This window comes from Apostichopus japonicus, chromosome 20, assembly GCF_037975245.1.
Source record: "Apostichopus japonicus isolate 1M-3 chromosome 20, ASM3797524v1, whole genome shotgun sequence".
NCBI lineage: Eukaryota > Metazoa > Echinodermata > Holothuroidea > Aspidochirotida > Stichopodidae > Apostichopus > Apostichopus japonicus.
Window position 1 is genome coordinate 32,991,417 of NC_092580.1, and position 18,289 is coordinate 33,009,705.

General features: G+C 36.4%; 1 protein-coding gene across 3 annotated transcripts in view; it reads right to left on the reverse strand.

The window, feature by feature from the left end:
- LOC139960985 (uncharacterized) overlaps window positions 1–18,289 on the reverse strand; it is a 91,368-nt gene that overhangs the window by 9,007 nt on the left and 64,072 nt on the right. For all 3 annotated transcript variants that reach the window (XM_071959732.1, XM_071959735.1, XM_071959733.1), the window contains exons 6-15: window positions 14,544–14,729; window positions 10,233–10,332; window positions 9,557–9,707; window positions 8,578–8,784; window positions 7,251–7,368; window positions 6,453–6,637; window positions 4,115–4,223; window positions 2,115–2,284; window positions 1,129–1,215; window positions 406–505 (exon numbers count right to left, since the gene is read on the reverse strand). In XM_071959732.1, coding sequence (XP_071815833.1) covers window positions 406–505; window positions 1,129–1,215; window positions 2,115–2,284; window positions 4,115–4,223; window positions 6,453–6,637; window positions 7,251–7,368; window positions 8,578–8,784; window positions 9,557–9,707; window positions 10,233–10,332; window positions 14,544–14,729 — 1,413 coding nt within the window. The remainder of the gene's footprint in view (window positions 1–405; window positions 506–1,128; window positions 1,216–2,114; window positions 2,285–4,114; window positions 4,224–6,452; window positions 6,638–7,250; window positions 7,369–8,577; window positions 8,785–9,556; window positions 9,708–10,232; window positions 10,333–14,543; window positions 14,730–18,289) is intronic.

The window sequence follows — 18,289 nt, forward strand, 5'->3', positions numbered from 1 at the left end:
AAACATAATATTAAACTTCAAACTATTAATAATGGTAACACTTTGAGAACAATTGTAATAAATTAATAAACACTATGACTCCTGACTGAAATAGAAATGCAACAGGAATGCATTCTCAAATTTCTATTCAACAAATCTTAACCAGCTTTCAGTGTGCGCATTACCTATATTATCTAGAAGGCAAGAGGCTTTGTGAATCTTGCATGTTAACGCTTTACAAGGTTTTCATATTTGGCCATGACCTCAAAGGCCCTGTTTAATTACCTCCACCAAAAGCAAGGATAACCCTGGGATGACATCTAGTATAAAGGATATGGTAGAACATACCCTATGGCTTCCTTGATATTTACCAAAAACAAACAATGTAATATTAATAATAATTCACATTTGAACACATAATTTTACCTTTATTATGTAGTAATTTGATAAATTCATTATGAGTCACTCTGGCATTCAATGGAATGAGTGTTATATCGCTATGACGACCATTTGCCTCAAGTCTGGCCTGTAAAAAATAAGACAAATAACAGTAAATTAGCTCACTAATTATACATGAAAGCTTGTACGATCCTGTTTATGCAACTTATCAAATATATGAAACGAGTGCACACACTTAAGAACTAACAACCAATGAACTTTATGGTAAAGCCTCAATACACAGAGACCAACAAACAAACAAACAGGTAGAAAGACAGACAGACAGACCAATAAACTAACACACAGGCAGACAGACAAACCAATAAACTAACACACAGGCAGACAGACAGACAAATAAAGAAACAGGTAGAAGACAGACAGACCAATAAACAAACAAACAGGCAGACAGACAAATATATAAACAAAGAAACAGGTAGTAAGACAGACAGACTAATAAACAAACAAACAGGCAGACAGATTGAATCATACACAACATCTACTGATAAATTTGAAAGTGGTTCGAGCCAAACAAAGGTATTGGAAGTCATCACTTATATAGAAACATAAATGCCTATTGTTTGTCAAAGTCATACCCTGCAGATGGAAAACAATGGACAAAAGGACTAATAATTGGAAACAGTAGCACAATTTCTGTCCTAATTCCAAGTAAAGGAATGCTCTGCTTTTGGAAGCAAAATCTGGCCTCGTTACCTTGACAACCTCCGCCATCTTGAAAACAAGATGAGTTTTGCCACATCCCACAGGGCCATAGAATATAACTCTTTTGTATTGTTCAATCTGCAAAAATAAAAAATAAAAATTGTTCCCTCCAATTATCTTCTTCCTCCTCTCTTATTAATAATTAATTGTCCCAAGTTAAGAGAAGAAAGCCTGGTTGTATTTTCATCTGCTCATATTTTAACAATATGTTCTAAATGATGCATTATGATCAGGTAAAAATTAAAAGGTAAGGAATTTAATCATGTCACAATATTTCAAAATTATAAAAAAAAAAAACAATCCTCCAATTATCTTCTTCCTCCTCTCTTATTAATAATTAATTGTCCCCAGTTAAGAGAAGAAAGCCTGGTTGTATTTTCATTCTGCTCATATTTTAACACTATGTTCTAAATGATGCATTTATGATGAGGTAAAAATTAAAAGGCAAGGAATTTAATCATTTCAAGATATTTCAAAATTATCATAAAAAAAACAATCCTCCAATTATCTTCTTCCTCCTCTCTTATTAATAATTAATTGTCCCAAGTTAAGAGAAGAAAGCCTGGTTGTATTTTCATTTGCTCATATTTTAACAATATGTTCTAAATGATGCATTTATGATGAGGTAAAAATTAAAAGGCAAGGAATTTAATCATGTCGCGATATTTCAAAATAATAAAAACATGTTTCGATAACACCAAAATATATCAACTTTTAAAGCTTCAAACACCAGTCAACTCAAAATCAACTGATGGTAAACAGAAATGGTACACCATCATCCATTTTACAAACAGCCTGTACAAAACTAACATATATATTTCAGTTTAAAACAAAGTTTCACTCCTTTGACTCCCTTCTTCACCACCTATTGTCCTCCCCCCCCCCACCCCCACGACTAAATGTTCTTGCACACACGCTTGTGGTACATATATCATACCATATACAAGTGCAGCAGCAGCTGTTAACCTCATACGTACCAAACGAAGGTAGTTTTGTAACGTGTCGACCGGGATCATGGATTCATATGCCAAGTGATCAAGGGATCCACTTGTGGCACCATTTAACTTGATGTTGACCACAGATGATGTCTTAAAGAGGTCAGGAGGGGTGCATAGAGGGTTATGACCAATTGACCATTCCATGGATCCTATTTAAACAATAGGTAAAAATTAAACATAGTATTATATTGAATTTTATCATAAAGCTGATTATAGGTTTCAATTATATTGTAAGACTGATGAAGCTGTAAACAGTTCATGGATCAGAAAAGCAGAGAGAACAGTTCACGGATCAGAAAAGCAGAGCGAACAGTTCACAGATTAAGAATGCAGAAAGAACAGTTCATGGATCAGAAAAGCAGAGAGAACAGTTCACGGATCAGAAAAGCAGAGAGAACAGTTCATGGATCAGAAAAGCAGAGAGAACAGTTCACGGATCAGAAAAGCAGAGAGAACAGTTCACGGATCAAGAAAGCAGAGAGAACAGTTCATGGATCGTAAAAACCGAGAGAACAGTTCATGGATCAGAAAAGCAGAGAGAACAGTTCATGGATCGGAAAAGCAGAGAGAACAGTTCACGAATCATAAAAACCGAGAGAACAGTTCATGGATCGGAAAAACAGAGAGAACAGTTCATGGATCAGAAAAGCAGAGAGAACAGTTCATGGATCGGAAAAAACAGAGAGAACAGTTCACGGATCAGAAAAGCAGAGAGAACAGTTCACGGATCGGAAAAACAGAGAGAACAGTTCATGGATCGGAAAAGCAGAGAGAACAGTTCACGGATCGGAAAAGCAGAGAGAACAGTTCACGGATCAGAAAAGCAGAGAGAACAGTTCACGGATCGGAAAAACAGAGAGAACAGTTCACGGATCGGAAAAGCAGAGAGAACAGTTCACGGATCGGAAAAACAGAGAGAACAGTTCACGGATCGGAAAAGCAGAGAGAACAGTTCACGGATCAAGAAAGCAGAGAGAACAGTTCACGGATCGGAAAAGCAGAGAGAACAGTTCACGGATCAGAAAAGCAGAGAGAACAGTTCACGGATCAGAAAAGCAGAGAGAACAGTTCACAGATCAAGAAAGCAGAGAGAACAGTTCACGGATCAGAAAAGCAGAGAGAGAACAGTTCACGGATCAGAAAAGCAGAGAGAACAGTTCACGGATCGGAAAAACAGAGAGAACAGTTCATGGATCGGAAGAGCAGAGAGAACAGTTCACGGATCAGAAAAAGCAGAGAGAACAGTTCACGGATCAAGAAAGCAGAGAGAACAGTTCACGGATCGGAAAAGCAGAGAGATCAGTTCACGGATCGGAAAAGCAGAGAGAACAGTTCATGGATCAGAAAAACAGAGAGAAACCTTTCATGAGAGTAACAGAAAGGGGGGACAGCAGCACCAGAGTGTAAATTTTCAAAGTAATAGTCCAGTACACTGGAAGGGTAACAGTTAAGTTTAGGAATTATTTTAAAGATTATTTTAAGATAGCATCCGACAATTAAATACTTCCAACAGTATTGAATGAAGTAAGCTTCCTTTGAGGATGTAGACAATGATAGACTTGTATATATGTATGTATATATGTATACTAGATCCTCCTGCAAGCAGGAACTTGCGAAGAAGCCTCATTGGCTTGTCAAAGCCGCAAGCTGACCGAAGTCAGTCTCTTACATTCATATTTAACGTCCATGATTATGAATTGTCAATTGTAAACAACTCTGTAACTGGACGACATACATTAATCTTGGAGTGACTTGAACTGGGGACATTATGAACTGGGGACCTTGGGGAGCAATGCCACAGGGTAGAGGGAGGGGTAAACCTAAACATACTGGTAATTAACCAGTCCTATCTATTGTCTGTTTGAATAAACACCAATAATAAACAGCAAACAGAGAGAATACCTCCCAGTTGTTGAGGTCAATGAGACCAGTAATGCATGTAACTACTTACTAGTTTAAATGCTATTAAGTGAACTTACCACTTCTAAGAGCCTTGATACTTTTACTATTTATGCCCAGACCTTGAGGTGGGTCGTAAGAATCGTCTCCGTTATCAGATTTGTTTTCTCGCACGATAGAGTTTAGAAACTGAAATTCAAGTAAAATATAAGAAATTGTAAAGAAAATCTCGCAGACAGTCTCATTAAATTGGTTAATTAAAGCACTGACATATTTGAAAAATAATAGCATCATCAAAATTATGGGGAATAGGAAATAGAAAAAATCATGCACATACAGTACAGCAGGTTCTTGGTGTAGTGGGGTGGGATGGCATGTGGGGGTGTGGAGGGGAGGGAGCATTTGAAAATGCACCCTTTAATACCACTGCCATAACAGTTTCCCTGCCTCGGGCATTTTATTTGGCTCTTGTGGTAGATCACTGGAAATTTGAGCTGAGGAAGTTACTTTTCCAAACTCATTTCCTTTGCTAGGCTAGGTGAATTGATTATGTAACACACAGGCTAATGTTGCAGACTAATAAACCTTGAAAGGTGCAGAAGTGGCCAGTGGCAAAAAATGAGCATCAGTCTTACCAGGGAGTTATAACAACTCCCTGGTCTTACTAAAGGGCAGATTTTCATATGAGGGGACAACTGGGTTGGCAACAAATATCTGGTGATGAAGCACCTATGATGTTAGAGTGCATACTACATAAGCAATGTATTACTATGACAGACGAAATATATAGATAGGGTGGATCTTTAATACTTTGCCAATGATAAATAAATCAGGAAAATTACAATTAAGACTTGCCATGTATTTTATTACACACAATTATGCAAGTGTCTTAAGACAGCAGAAGCATGTTTACTCTGTTGATGTTACTTAAACCATAGTTTTATATTTTTTTGTACATAATTTGCATATTTATGGATACTTGCAATATCACAGAGAGCAGGTTTCATCATATAACTACATCTATTCCACTAAACAGTTCTTCAAAAGTCAAATGACCTTTTTATTAAATATATTACCTTCCCCTTTCTCACTCTCCATAACCTATTCCTCTCACTTATTTTCAATCCATTATCATCAAAATACTTGACCTTCAAAAGAATAAACCCTCCAGCTATTAAATCAAATGAAAACAAGTCCACTTCCCTTTCCTCAATAAGTGGCTCCTTAATCCTCACCCCTGTTAATCCCCTAGGGAGCTCAAGCTCTAGTCTAATCCCTCACCCACACTGTACCCTCATTGACTTGCACAACCCTGTCCCTCCTGAACCAGAGCTTGGCTACTCAGAATATAAGAGTCAATAGACCATTTGAAATCTCCTTATCATTATCTGTACAATGACCACAGATAACGGCTGAACCAGACGGTGAACACAGAGCAGTTTAGACCTGGACTCCGCTGCCAGTGTTTATACAGGCTCCGGGGTATTTACGCAACATCCATGACACAAATCTTGTTAGATTACCGACTCAGGGGAATACTTATCGATTGCTTAATCAAACCAGATTTAAAGAAAACGCCAGGAACTATACAGGTATTTGACTGAGAGTGCGAACACAGGCAGACAGCAGTGAACTTCAGAGAGTGCGAGAAACTGCAAAACACAGTGATTCTTTTGAATGATAATAAATGGAACTTGGAGTTTCAATTATAAAATTGGCAGATTCCTCCTTTGTAGAATATAAAAGATGATATTATATGGAGCATCAAATCATGAACTAAAACAGACCGGAGGCAAAATCACATTTACAAACACAGTGGGATGAACCACCTTTGTAATTTTCAAAGAAAACTGGAAAAGGGAAATTTTACTAGGAAGATGAGAACTGCTGTTGTTTTTAAGAGCAGCATGTGAGATTGAAAATAACTATTAATATAAACTTGACAGTTTTTGTAAACCATGACAAATCATAATTTAAGTTAATTTCATCAAAAGTAAGATTTTAACTCTTAACCCACTTCTGTTCCTCTTGCTGTGCCATTCACTTATGAAACCCCATATTTGTTTACTTGTTAATTTTCAGACAGTATGATTTAACTGGAGGTGCACTATCTGACATCTAGCAATTGCTCTTTTCTATCTCCAAAATGTACAAAGAATTCACAAGCTCCTTACCCCTCCGTTCCCTTCCCAACGATATCTAATTGGTTGGGCAGGAAAATGTGTGGGGTGTTTGGGCGGTGTAGGGAGGGGGGGTGGGTGGAGGGGTGGAAGGAGGATAAATGGGAAGTGAAATAGCCTGATTTAGTTATATCTATGCTACACTACACCTATCATACAGCTATCTTCAGCAGACTGCAGCCATGAGACAGTGACCTCACAGTGACCTCACATGTTCCTCCCCATTCATGCATCTTACCTGACAGTGAGACGAGAGCACTTTGGTTAAACTATTGTGAAACTCCTCCCAGGACATAGATGGTCCGACGGTTACGGAACCGATTGTAAAGTGTGTCTTGTTGTTGGGCCTTTTCCCGTGAGGTGATATGTCCAGCTTTGATGGGGCGCTTGTGACATCCAGAATAAGTTGTACATTAGTTCCAACTTTATGAGAGATGGGAGACAAAAAAGGAAAGATTATAAATAAAGATTAAAGGATCAAAGTTGAATACTCTATTATCCTGATATTCAATCTTACTAACCTCAAGATTTGGATAGGTAGAAGAAAGGAATCAGTCTTTAAATGAAGGCAGACAATAATAATCCTATCTTTGACAGCACCTTAATCAACCATCACTAACATCATGCCCTATACCCCAACCACCAAATTATAATAGTGCAACAGTTTTAAGGGTTTCATTTCCATTTTATAACACCATACTACATAGAAAGCTTTCCTCTGTGTACATAATGCTGCCATACTTGTATATATGGCATTCAGATATGAAAAAAAAATAATAAAGACAAAGGAAAAGCTCAATTATTTCCAGCTCTTCTCCCTCACTTCCTGCCCCCTTCCCGGCCCCATTCCCCTTTTTTCTAAATTTTGAATTACACAACTATACCATCAATGTTAATTTTTCCGAAGTTGTATATTTTACAATGAAAATATCCTTATGTAGAGAACCAGGCAGGACTACCCTCATTAAAGATGACAATAGTATAAAAAAAAAAATAAAAAAAAAATAATAATAAAAAAAATGTTATTGAGACTGACCTAATGAGTTGAGGTATTTTTTACAGGCATCAGATGCAATGTCCATTGGTGTTCGATTCCACTGATCTTTCACTGTAAGGCATAGAAGCTTGGCATCATGCAGGATTTTCAAACCGTGCTTAAATGACAAAGAAATTGATAAAGAATAAATTATGTGAGATATGACAAAGACTGGAAGGTAGGGAAACCTAAATATCACCACAAAATCAACAATTAGATGATAAGACATTTACCTGGCGTATCCTCTCTCTATCATTAATCCTCACCCCCTACCCCCCCCTCCCCTCACACTACCATATGCAACGAACCAACAAGTGAGAGTCTGCCAATGGTACGCTCCTTTATACTAAACTCTTGGCTAATTGCCGAATATGAGACAAAAGCCTGCCAATAAATGATTCATCTGAGGAGAAATCTGGATATAATCTCTCTATTCATGATATTAGTGAGCATGATTAATGACATAGCCCTTAATACAGGCAGTGGAATCATAATAATCATAATAATAATAATACAGAGCATTGTTTAATAATTAACTTGATTTGCAAGACTCATCTCATATCGGATTCATTATTGATTCATGAAACTAGTCAAGTTTAGTCAGAGTGAAGACACACAATACCCAGGTTGTACTGAACATTTTAGTCTAGACAGACAATATCGGTTTGGAATATTAAAATATGAACGTGCGAGAGCTTCTTGTATGTATTCATAGTTCACATACATCGAGCGCAATGATAGACACATTAACTGATGGAAGGATTCACAGAAGGACAGTCTTAATCCGAGAAGGTGTGTGTTGTTGGTATGATGTAAATTAATCTAATAAATGGATCATACAGTGGAGTAGAGAGAAGCATACATCTTAATGATGTCAAAATTCAGTGAAAAGACCGAATGTGTCAGTCTGTGTTACTATGACAACAGGTCTAAACAAATAGGATAAACCCCATGTAAATAGATTCCAAATTGTCAAAGAACCATCAAAGGTGCATTTTAAGCAGTATTATTGACAACTTGTGACCGTTTTAGCTCATCTAGCACTATTGGGGTAAAAAGGTAAATGGAATTCTGACGTGGCATATTGAACAGTTGAATTTCATCTTGAGGTTTTTGATAGTATCAAGTTTTATGAAAGGTCTGGCTGTCACTGCTTTGTTTTTATCTTAGTTGCCGACTAATCTTCCATGTTCCTGAGATATATATGACTTGCACTCGACAGAGACCATTAATAGTGAAAGTCCTACAGTTAGTGCAGGTTGCATTTTAACACCAGTTTAATAGTACTATGTTTTCAGGTATCTTGACGGCATTATTTCGTACTCACCAGGTTCCCTGCAGATGCCAGGAGGTGGGCCACTGTCCAGCTATCCTGGTCAGCAGCGGTCACCAAGGATTCCAGCTTATTATTATCTAATGGGTTGTAGTTGTTGTCTCGAGAATTATGATTTTCACTTCTAAGCAAGTCAAGCAAACTTTTCAGACATTCAGTTTGGCCAAACCTGGCTGCTATATGGAACACTGTCCACCCTGTCTGTAATGGACAGATTCAAAAAGAAAATACATTTAATAAACATGCCCATTAAAATAAACCTCATTTTCAAGGTGAGATAAAATGTTAAAGCCTTACTGTGTAATCACTTATTTAACTTTACGTTACATATTGCTCAGATATTTTAGGAAGTGGGTTGTATCGGAGGACACATTTCTCTGTTTCGTTATTTTATTTACTTTCTTTCTTATTGCTATCTAGAACACCACAAATATGCAAAGAATGATATGAATCCATAACAGCTTCATCAAATGTTTCCCTATGGATGATTCCACACTCAGAGCTACAGCAATAAAATGATTGGAAACATGCTGTAATTCACATACATACAGTACAGTCAGAAAGATCTCAACTTTGCAATTTTATTTTTACCATTTATTCAGATCAGATTCAATCAACTAGGCTTTTCTGTATTTGCTCATCTGAGAATCACACAGAATACAATAAAATGAGAGACTGTTATAACCACCGAGCAATCATAAATTAGAATACCTCAGTACATTGATGTAATTAAAGAATCATTGATAAATTGATTATTATATTGACTTGTTGCTTTTATACAATCCAAAAATCTCTGCCTTTGAACAACATTAAAATACTTTACTTCTAAAAATGTTAAATTAATACACGTTTGAATAATGAAATGATTTCAATTGTTAAAGCCATTTTAAGTTTGTGACCTTTCCTATGAAGAGGAAAACAACCACCAGGCTTCATCTTTATGACATTTGCTCTGTATAACCCTTCTACTCACCTTTGTAGTACTACTCAAGTTGGCTCCTTTGTTAGAGAGGATCCTGACACAGTCTGTGTGACCTTTGACCACAGCCCAATGAATGGGCAACCAGTCCTGGTCATCAGGACTGTTGACCTTTGACCCATGGTCAATGAGCAGCTTGCAGCATCTGGCAGAGAGCAAGAGATGAAATCACTGAAGTAGGTGTTGATAACCAATATAATCCATAAATGATCTGATTGTAAGTGACCAGAACAAAATGACATTGATTGGCCGAATAATCTGATAGATCTTGAAATATAACATATTAATGATCTTCCTCCAAAGCCTAGGACACATTTCAAACTTATCATCACACTCTAAAATATGGTAGAAGAATTTTCCTGCAAAGTCATTAAAATTGGCAAATAATTTTGTTTTCATTATTCTAGATTGGCATACGATACACATGGAGTGCCAAGTACAAGTGGGGAGGATGGTGGGCAAGAGGATTTGGCTCACTGGAAACTAGCCTGACTAGAATCCTCCCAGAAGGGGACAATAATTTGTCATTAATGTACACTCTTGATGGAATCATTTCAGCTCCCCACCATCACAACCCCCCCTCCTCTCCATCCCCCTCCCCCTACCCCCTTCCTCCCAAACCTCTCATCTGGTATCCCTATGAAGATTGATCAAATCTTATCAAACTCACTTAACATGGCCTTCATATGCAGCAGCATGCAGAGGCGTGAACCCATGCTCTTCAGAAACAGAACAATTGCCTCCTAAATTTAATAGTAATTCTAAACATTCTGTGGAAGAAATAGAAAAGAAAGAATTGGAAATAGTTAACAATCAGGAGGTCAATAGAAGCGTAACTTAATCACTGTATAAAGAAGTTATGATTATTTCTAGAGTAATACGAGCTTATAACTGCTGGTTCTTAGTAATGATTTATTTCAGTTCACATCCTAACCAACAAAAAATTTGTAAATTTATTTCGCATACAAATATACATTTTTACAAGCATTCCAGTCCACTCCAGCCAACAAAACCTTTGAAAGCAGAAAGTTGTGAAAGAAAGAACCTAAAACCAAAAACTTCCACTACTGAGCCTGCACAATTTAAACATCTCAGAAACTCAGTGCTTCAAAACCAAAACACTGCATACTTTCATTCATAACAGAAGATGAGTTTGACATATCTTAACAGTGAGTAGGGAAAAGGGCAATGGTGGGGGGGGGGGGGAGGGGGGAGGGGGGAGGGGGGAGGAGAGGGGAAGAGGGAGAATACCAAGTGGTATCTGGAATGCTTGTTTTCTAGATGCAGTCTCCCTCAGATTACAAGTTAAAACACTATTTACCATTGTTACTATAGATTTTGGTAATTTTGAGGTTTCATCTGCTACTTTTTTTTTAAAGCTACTGTATATTTATAGTCAAAATAAGATTATAATTGTTAAAACTCAACCATCATGTTAGATTTTTTTCCCTACCTAAACATAATGAGCAAATAATTAACAAATTCAAATCTCTTCTCAAAACTGCAACATTCTGACACTTTTCGTACCAGTATAATGAAAATTATGTCATATAAAAGCAAATTGAAAAATTTGAAAGCTTTCAACTTTTACTGCAATATTTGAAGTGAAGCTTGAGCAGTTTAAGCTCATGAACCACATTGCTATGAAAGAGTGCCATGGCATCCAAATATTTATGAATATCAACTTAAGAAGCTAAAATAAGAATGCATTCATTAATAACCTGCATTCAGACAATCCCTTTGTTACTTCTTTACTGGTCTTTAATGGGACAAATCCTGTCACTGGTATAAAATCAAATTGCAAACATTTTAATTTTCTACACAGTCATGTGACTCTCTAAACCACACATGATAATTTATATCTACTACCACACACTTCTTCCGTATAACCATTGCCTGGACAGTTTTCCACGATCAATTTTTAAACTTTTGTTTAAAGTTAGACTTGGCATTTAATTACTTTTCATCCATTCACAAATTCCTAAATTAAAGACACAATTGCTTCAGTATGACTCACAAGGGAGTTGATTGAACCAACACATCCCCATCAAAATGTTGACTTGCATATTAAAGTCATTTGGGGTCTTTTTTTCCCCTCTTCAAACATCTCACGTGTTCCTTATTTTCCAGCTCAAAGAAGAAAATTGGCGATGCCACTGACCAGCTTAATCACTTTGGAATAATTTGGAAGCCGAACACGACCCGCATTGCCCGAGACTCTAAAAAGTTGGCCAATCAAATATCGCATCTATGCTTCCAGATTCCACCGATGGCACACTCAACATTTTTACATCGTCCAAGAATTTGTTTGGAGAACTAATTTTGAAGACACTGGTCAACACTTAATCTTGATTAGAGGCAGAGAGCATTAACCCTTGAAAATGCTTAAATTGATTAAAGTGATATAATGAGTGAGGAAGGGGGGGGGGGTGAGAATATGACAGGTACACTGCTGTTAAAGTGTAAAAATATCTTTAATATTAGAATCTCTTCTTTTGTTATTGTTTTATTATTTATTTACATTTTCTTACTGTTATATTTATTTTTTATTGTGATTAAAATTGTCTTGGTTGCATTAGTACAGCATGCAGGATGACATTATACAGGTCAAAAACAGAATTATGTATCTTTTGTAAAGCTCAGTTTTAGTTCAAAAGCAAGTACCAAAAAGCATTCATTTAGTTTTCAACTATTTTGTAAAAGTGAGTTAAAACAATTTAATTTTTTAAAAAAAGAAAAAATTAGTAGTGTGCAAGTTGACACTGTTCTAAAGATGAAAATTCTTTCTTCTGGTAAAGAAAAAACACATATAATAAAAATTAAAAAACAATTAAAAAAAAAAGCAAATCCAAAGCAATTCCATCATAGAAAATAAACAATGTATCCTCAGACCAGATGACTGCAGTCTCTCTCATATACAACAAGTAAAGGAAAATTTAACATATCCATCTTAAAATTATGTTACAAAAAAATAATTCACTGGGAGTGACAGTGAGTGAAAAACAAAGAGACCACATAATTATATAACAACACCTACATCAGATATTTGCATATCAAATGCTAAATCTGAAAGGAATCATGTCAGACTGAAGAGGGAAGCTTTACAGCAAATCGCATATTAAGTATTGTACATGTTACTTTAAGTTGGAAGCTGATCTTAAATCTTCAGTTTAGATCCACCTCAGGCAATGACACACAACAGGAAGTAAAAGATGATTTGAAAATGGGAAATATGACAACTCTTTATATTTCATTTCTGTTTCTCACTGGTCATCAGTGGAATATTCAATATAAGCTTTGAGATAAATGGTGATGATTGGCTATTCTAAGATGCACCTTTATTTATAATCACATCATTTTTCATACGCAATTTTTTTTTTTTTTCAGAAACATAAAACAACTTCTATTACTTGTATCTGCTAAAGATAGCTTTTAGGAAAAGTGTCATCAATCTATTTTTAAGAGGTTCTAAAAAATTGAACACTAGCAAGTTATCTGAAGATGATGACTCACGGATCATAAAGTTATTTTTACCATCGTATGATGAAAATTATATCAAGACAAGTCAGGAAATAGTACTTGAAATTGCCAATATAAACATAGAGAATGAAACTTTTGTCTAAAAAGTCAATAAATATAGAAAGAGAATGTTTGATTTGTAAGAAACTATATGTTGCTTCACATACATATTCACTTTAGATGGTAGAGGATTTTCCAACTTTCAAAGACAGCACATCTTATCATGTACCTCATTCACCCTGTTCTTACTTATCAAAAAAAATACCCTCTGAATGAAGTTTAAGTACAATTCTATCTCATGATTTCATTGTAGATGTGCTGAGAGCAGGTGCTGGGGGCGGGGGGGGGGGGGGGGTAGATGGCAGAAGTACAGCCCTCCTTTGTCTGTTTATAACTGAATATATTTAAGTCATGGGGCATGAGATATGGAGCGAACATAAAGAGATGAACTAAAGTTGTGATCACTCACACAGAGAGAGATTTATACTTCTCATTTGAATGACATATTCTGGAATTTTTATTGCAAATATGTTCGAGCGTGAAAGATAATTAGATAGCACCCAATACCTTGGAACCTTTAGGCCTAAATGGAAGAGAGATATCCATGTGTGAAACGAAACACAACGTGATAAATTACAGGATTGATATACAGTACACATAATAGTTTCCATTAACTATATAGTAAAAGGTACGTATTACTGTTACATTCTGTTACCTACAAATCATTCCCACTTGATCACTTACAGACCAACTATGGATTTGTAGGCAGATCTGGAGACATAATCAGAAAGATTTTAACCGATCCTTAGCAACTGATCTGATTATGTTGCTGCTGAATTTTGAGCAGAGCTTCACAGATGCACTATGGGTAATTATTCAAACAACATCTATTAATTCAGGATATTTATCAAGCTTGTCACAATTCCAGTGCTATGATTATCCAACTAGTCAAATATGTCCAGTACATCTAATGATGACAAGAGAGCCAAACATCATGCTTAAGTTTCTGATTTTCCATTTTTGCATATTTATGATTTATGATCTGAAATAATATCTGGGTGACCAAATTATTAGAATCCAAAGCAGTTATATACACTTACAAACTTTCAAATGGCAAACAAGTCCATAGGTTAGTCTAACTAAATTGATAAACCGCAATATTCTTGTGTTTAGTAGTCTTTAAGGGTTCCATAAAATTGCTCCGGGATTTTTGGGTAAGCAGAAGCAAACAGCTTTTTTCAGCTTTAATAATTAAAGAAAGGTTTTGAGACTATGACTTACCCTCAATGCCTTCCAAAGCAGAGACAAATAAAGGTATGGAGCCATCTTTGATAATTTGATAAACAGCAATATTCTAGTGTGACATAGTTCTAAGGGTTCCATAAAATTGCTGGATTTGGCCAAGCAGAAGCAAACAGCTATTTCAAGCTATAATAAAAGAAATGTTTTGACTATGACTTACCGTCACTGCCTACCAAAGCAGAGACAAATAAAGGTGTGGAGCCATCTTTGTCGTCACAGACGTTGGGGTCTGTTTTCTCTTCTATAAGTCTACATATCATCGCTGAGTCACTACGCAACGCAGCTTGGTGGAGAGGATGGGTCCAGTTTAAGAGACAGGGAGCAGGGCAAGCTATCCAAGAATTCCCTGAAAAGAGAAGTTTTGTAAGAAAAGGGGCATGCAATCACCTAGCAGTAGATATACTCATATATGCTGTGTGATGTAGGTGATTGATTGTAATCACTTACCTTATGGTGAATGCAATCACCGTCTAGTATGTACCGTTTATATGCTGTACAATGAAGCCACTACCATAATCACCTAGCAGTAGACATACTAATGTATGCTGTGTGATGTAGGTGATTGATTGTAATCACTTACCTTTAGGAGAATGTAATCACCTTCTAGCATGTATCATTTTATATGCTGTGCAATGAAGCCACTACCATAATCACCTAGCAGTAGACATACTAATGTATGCTGTGTGATGTAGGTGATTGATTGTAATCACTTACCTTTAGGAGAATGTAATCACCTTCTAGCATGTATCATTTTATATGCTGTGCAATGAAGCCACTACCATAATCACCTAGCAGTAGACATACTAATGTATGCTGTGTGATGTAGGTGATTTATTGTAATCACTTACCTTTAGGAGAATGTAATCACCTTCTAGCATGTATCATTTTATATGCTGTGCAATGAAGCCACTACCATAATCACCTAGCAGTAGACATACTAATGTATGCTGTGTGATGTAGGTGATTTATTGTAATCACTTACCTTTAGGAGAATGTAATCACCCCTAGTATGTTTCATTCTATGCTCTACAATGAAGCCAATACCATAATCACCTAGCAGTAGATACACTGATATATGCTGTGTGATGTAGGTGATTCATTGTAATCACTTATCTTGTAAAGAAAGGAAAATTCGATCACCTTTTGTTTTGGTTTGAGAAATATTACGAACAGTTGTTCTCCTTAACATTAGTAGTAGTACATTTTATTCATCTAGACAAATACGCTGATAATTAGTTAACTACTTTCCTATTCAATTCTGTTTTTACCCCTAAAATTCTCCTTATTTTGAAATATCTCACTCAGCAAAGCACCATTATATACGAAAGGTCCTTTACTCATGAACTTTTTACGATATGTACACCATACACATGAAATATTTTCTGACATGCTCTCCACTTGTAAATAAAATCCTATTATAAGGAAAGTTGATGTTAAATGGCAAGAAGATATAAACAGAATCACTGAATCATATTAATAAATCAGGATATGGCTGACAGAGTACCAACTTTCAGTCACACTTTCTACAGAAACTTGCGACAAAAACACTGGCATCATTTTCTCAAGTCACGTGAGCCGGGATAATTTTCTTTGGAGCCATTACGAGCCAAGATCGACTCTTCCCTGATTTTATTTAAACGTGACTAACATTCAATTTGGTCATAGACGCAAGCTACAAACCAATATAACCATCCAGGCTGTTATATCTTCTGATAACTTTTAATCAACTGATGACTAAGCGAGTAAAACATACAGATAAGGTGGAGAGTGCAACCGGGACAGTCAAAGTAAGATCGGTCAAACTGTACATGCTAGTCTGGGGGACTAGGACGGTACATACTGTACACGACTGCTTTAGATAAATCAATCGATTAGAAGAGTCATGTACTTCCAACAAACATCACAAATCTGCACGCTGATTGGGTTACATGGAGATAAACAAGTTTGCATAAACAAAATGTCGTATATATTACAACATTTATTAAAATCTTCTAAGAATTGAAAGGTGCTGTACAACAGACTGTAGCAGGCAAGGTCAGTTTGTAGGAGACCATTAATGAGAGAATTAGTTTGGGTTTCAATTGGGAAAGCATTCCAGTTTGGATTTTCAATGATAGAATCATAGTACATTCCACAAGCTATCAATGATATGTTTAGTAAGTTGATGTTCACAAAACTTACAACTCGATCGTACGATACTAAGATCTCTCCCGACAAATCATTGGAATGCGGAACTGGTGGCTTCCTCTGACAGGCAAAAGAGGAAGATGGAGTAAAATACTACAGAAAAATGTGAAAGGGGGAAAAATTTCCCCTACTTTTGATCAGGATGTAACATTTGTAATGTTTGACAACTAATAAGTACAAATAAAACAATTTCTGGTGACCTTTTGTAATGTATCTTTACTTGAAATCAGAAAGAAACACATCCCAGTTTTAATAACCTTGCCTCCCTTGGAATGTGATTTGGTATTCAGCAAGATAACAACAATCACATCTAGAGTGTGTCAAAGCTTTGTGAGAACAAGAGAGAGAGGGATTAAATAGTCAGAATATTTTGACAGGAGTCAAGGGTATTTAATGTTTCCTTCATACTTCTTTATCAACCATCAAAATGGAGGGGGGGGGGGGGGTGGACTCATAGGGAAATGGAAAACAAGTTCAAGAATTACTATCCTGGGAATATTCCATTTTTTAATTCTATGGATCTCCTTTGACATTTGACAGCATAAACCTGACATCCAGTTAAGAGTGACATGCTTCAACTACATTGCAAATTGTTCACCTTACTACAGTAGGTACAGTAGCAAATGTTTTCAACCTATTTGAGGTATGGATTTCCACAGAGGATCTACACCAAACACAACCTACAAATCTAGGTTACAGACCTGTACATTGATCTTCAGGATACTGATAAAATGTTAGGAGAAGAGAGAAAGATATTAATCCTCCTTAGACAAAGACTCTTGCTATAGCTACTGTGGGTTGTGTACCCAATCCTCATGTCTTTGTGCTCTTGCACACTAGCATCTGAACCCCACTTACAAACTTATCAATTTACTTGAAGAAGTAAACCAGAAGCCATTTCAAGTAGTTGTTCAAGTGCCTTTGCCTCATCCAAAGTTACAAGTTACATGTACTTTCCAGATATCATGCTGGAGTCCCCACCCACACACTTTTTCCTCTTGAACTGGCATGCTCATGGAAGCATTTAAGGAGCAGAGCAGTTTTGAAGCCCAAATTACCTATTCCAGCTTCATTATAGTCTCCAAATGACAAGCTTCCTCAAAGAAGTTGAATAAGAAGCACATAACCCACCCATCCCCCCTCCCATCCCCTCCCCCTCCCATCCCCTCTTCACATTCTCCTCAAGTCAGTCCTCAGTTATCTCCTATTCATTAGCTGACAACAGACAAATACTTCCTGTATTAAGACCACTAGTCCAAACAATGATGTTGAAAGTTGATTCTCATGCCCATAACTGGAGAAAATATTTCCCACAATGCACTGCTCAAATTTGAGTTCACTCATTTAGTAGAGTCCATTATAAGTTTACATACCAAAGATGTAAACAACATGCCCATGACTTCAATCAATAAAGCAATCAAGTTTGTAATGTTTACGAGTTTTGCTGCAGCCTATACTAAAGTTTAACCACCACAATCTTGTCTTTGGCTACCTCAGAACTATTAAGAACAGCTACGGCTGCACATTGCTATAAATATACCACAAGAGATAAGGGGCAAAAAATCCAATGCATTTGCTGCTTAATCCCAATAGTAAATAATGTCACAGACAAAAACAGATTGGATGGACAAAACAACAGCTGTAGAGTGTTATGATGTATGGTAAGTTTAGCCACAAGTATGTCCTAACGATAATAACAAAGTAGCCATATGTAACTTA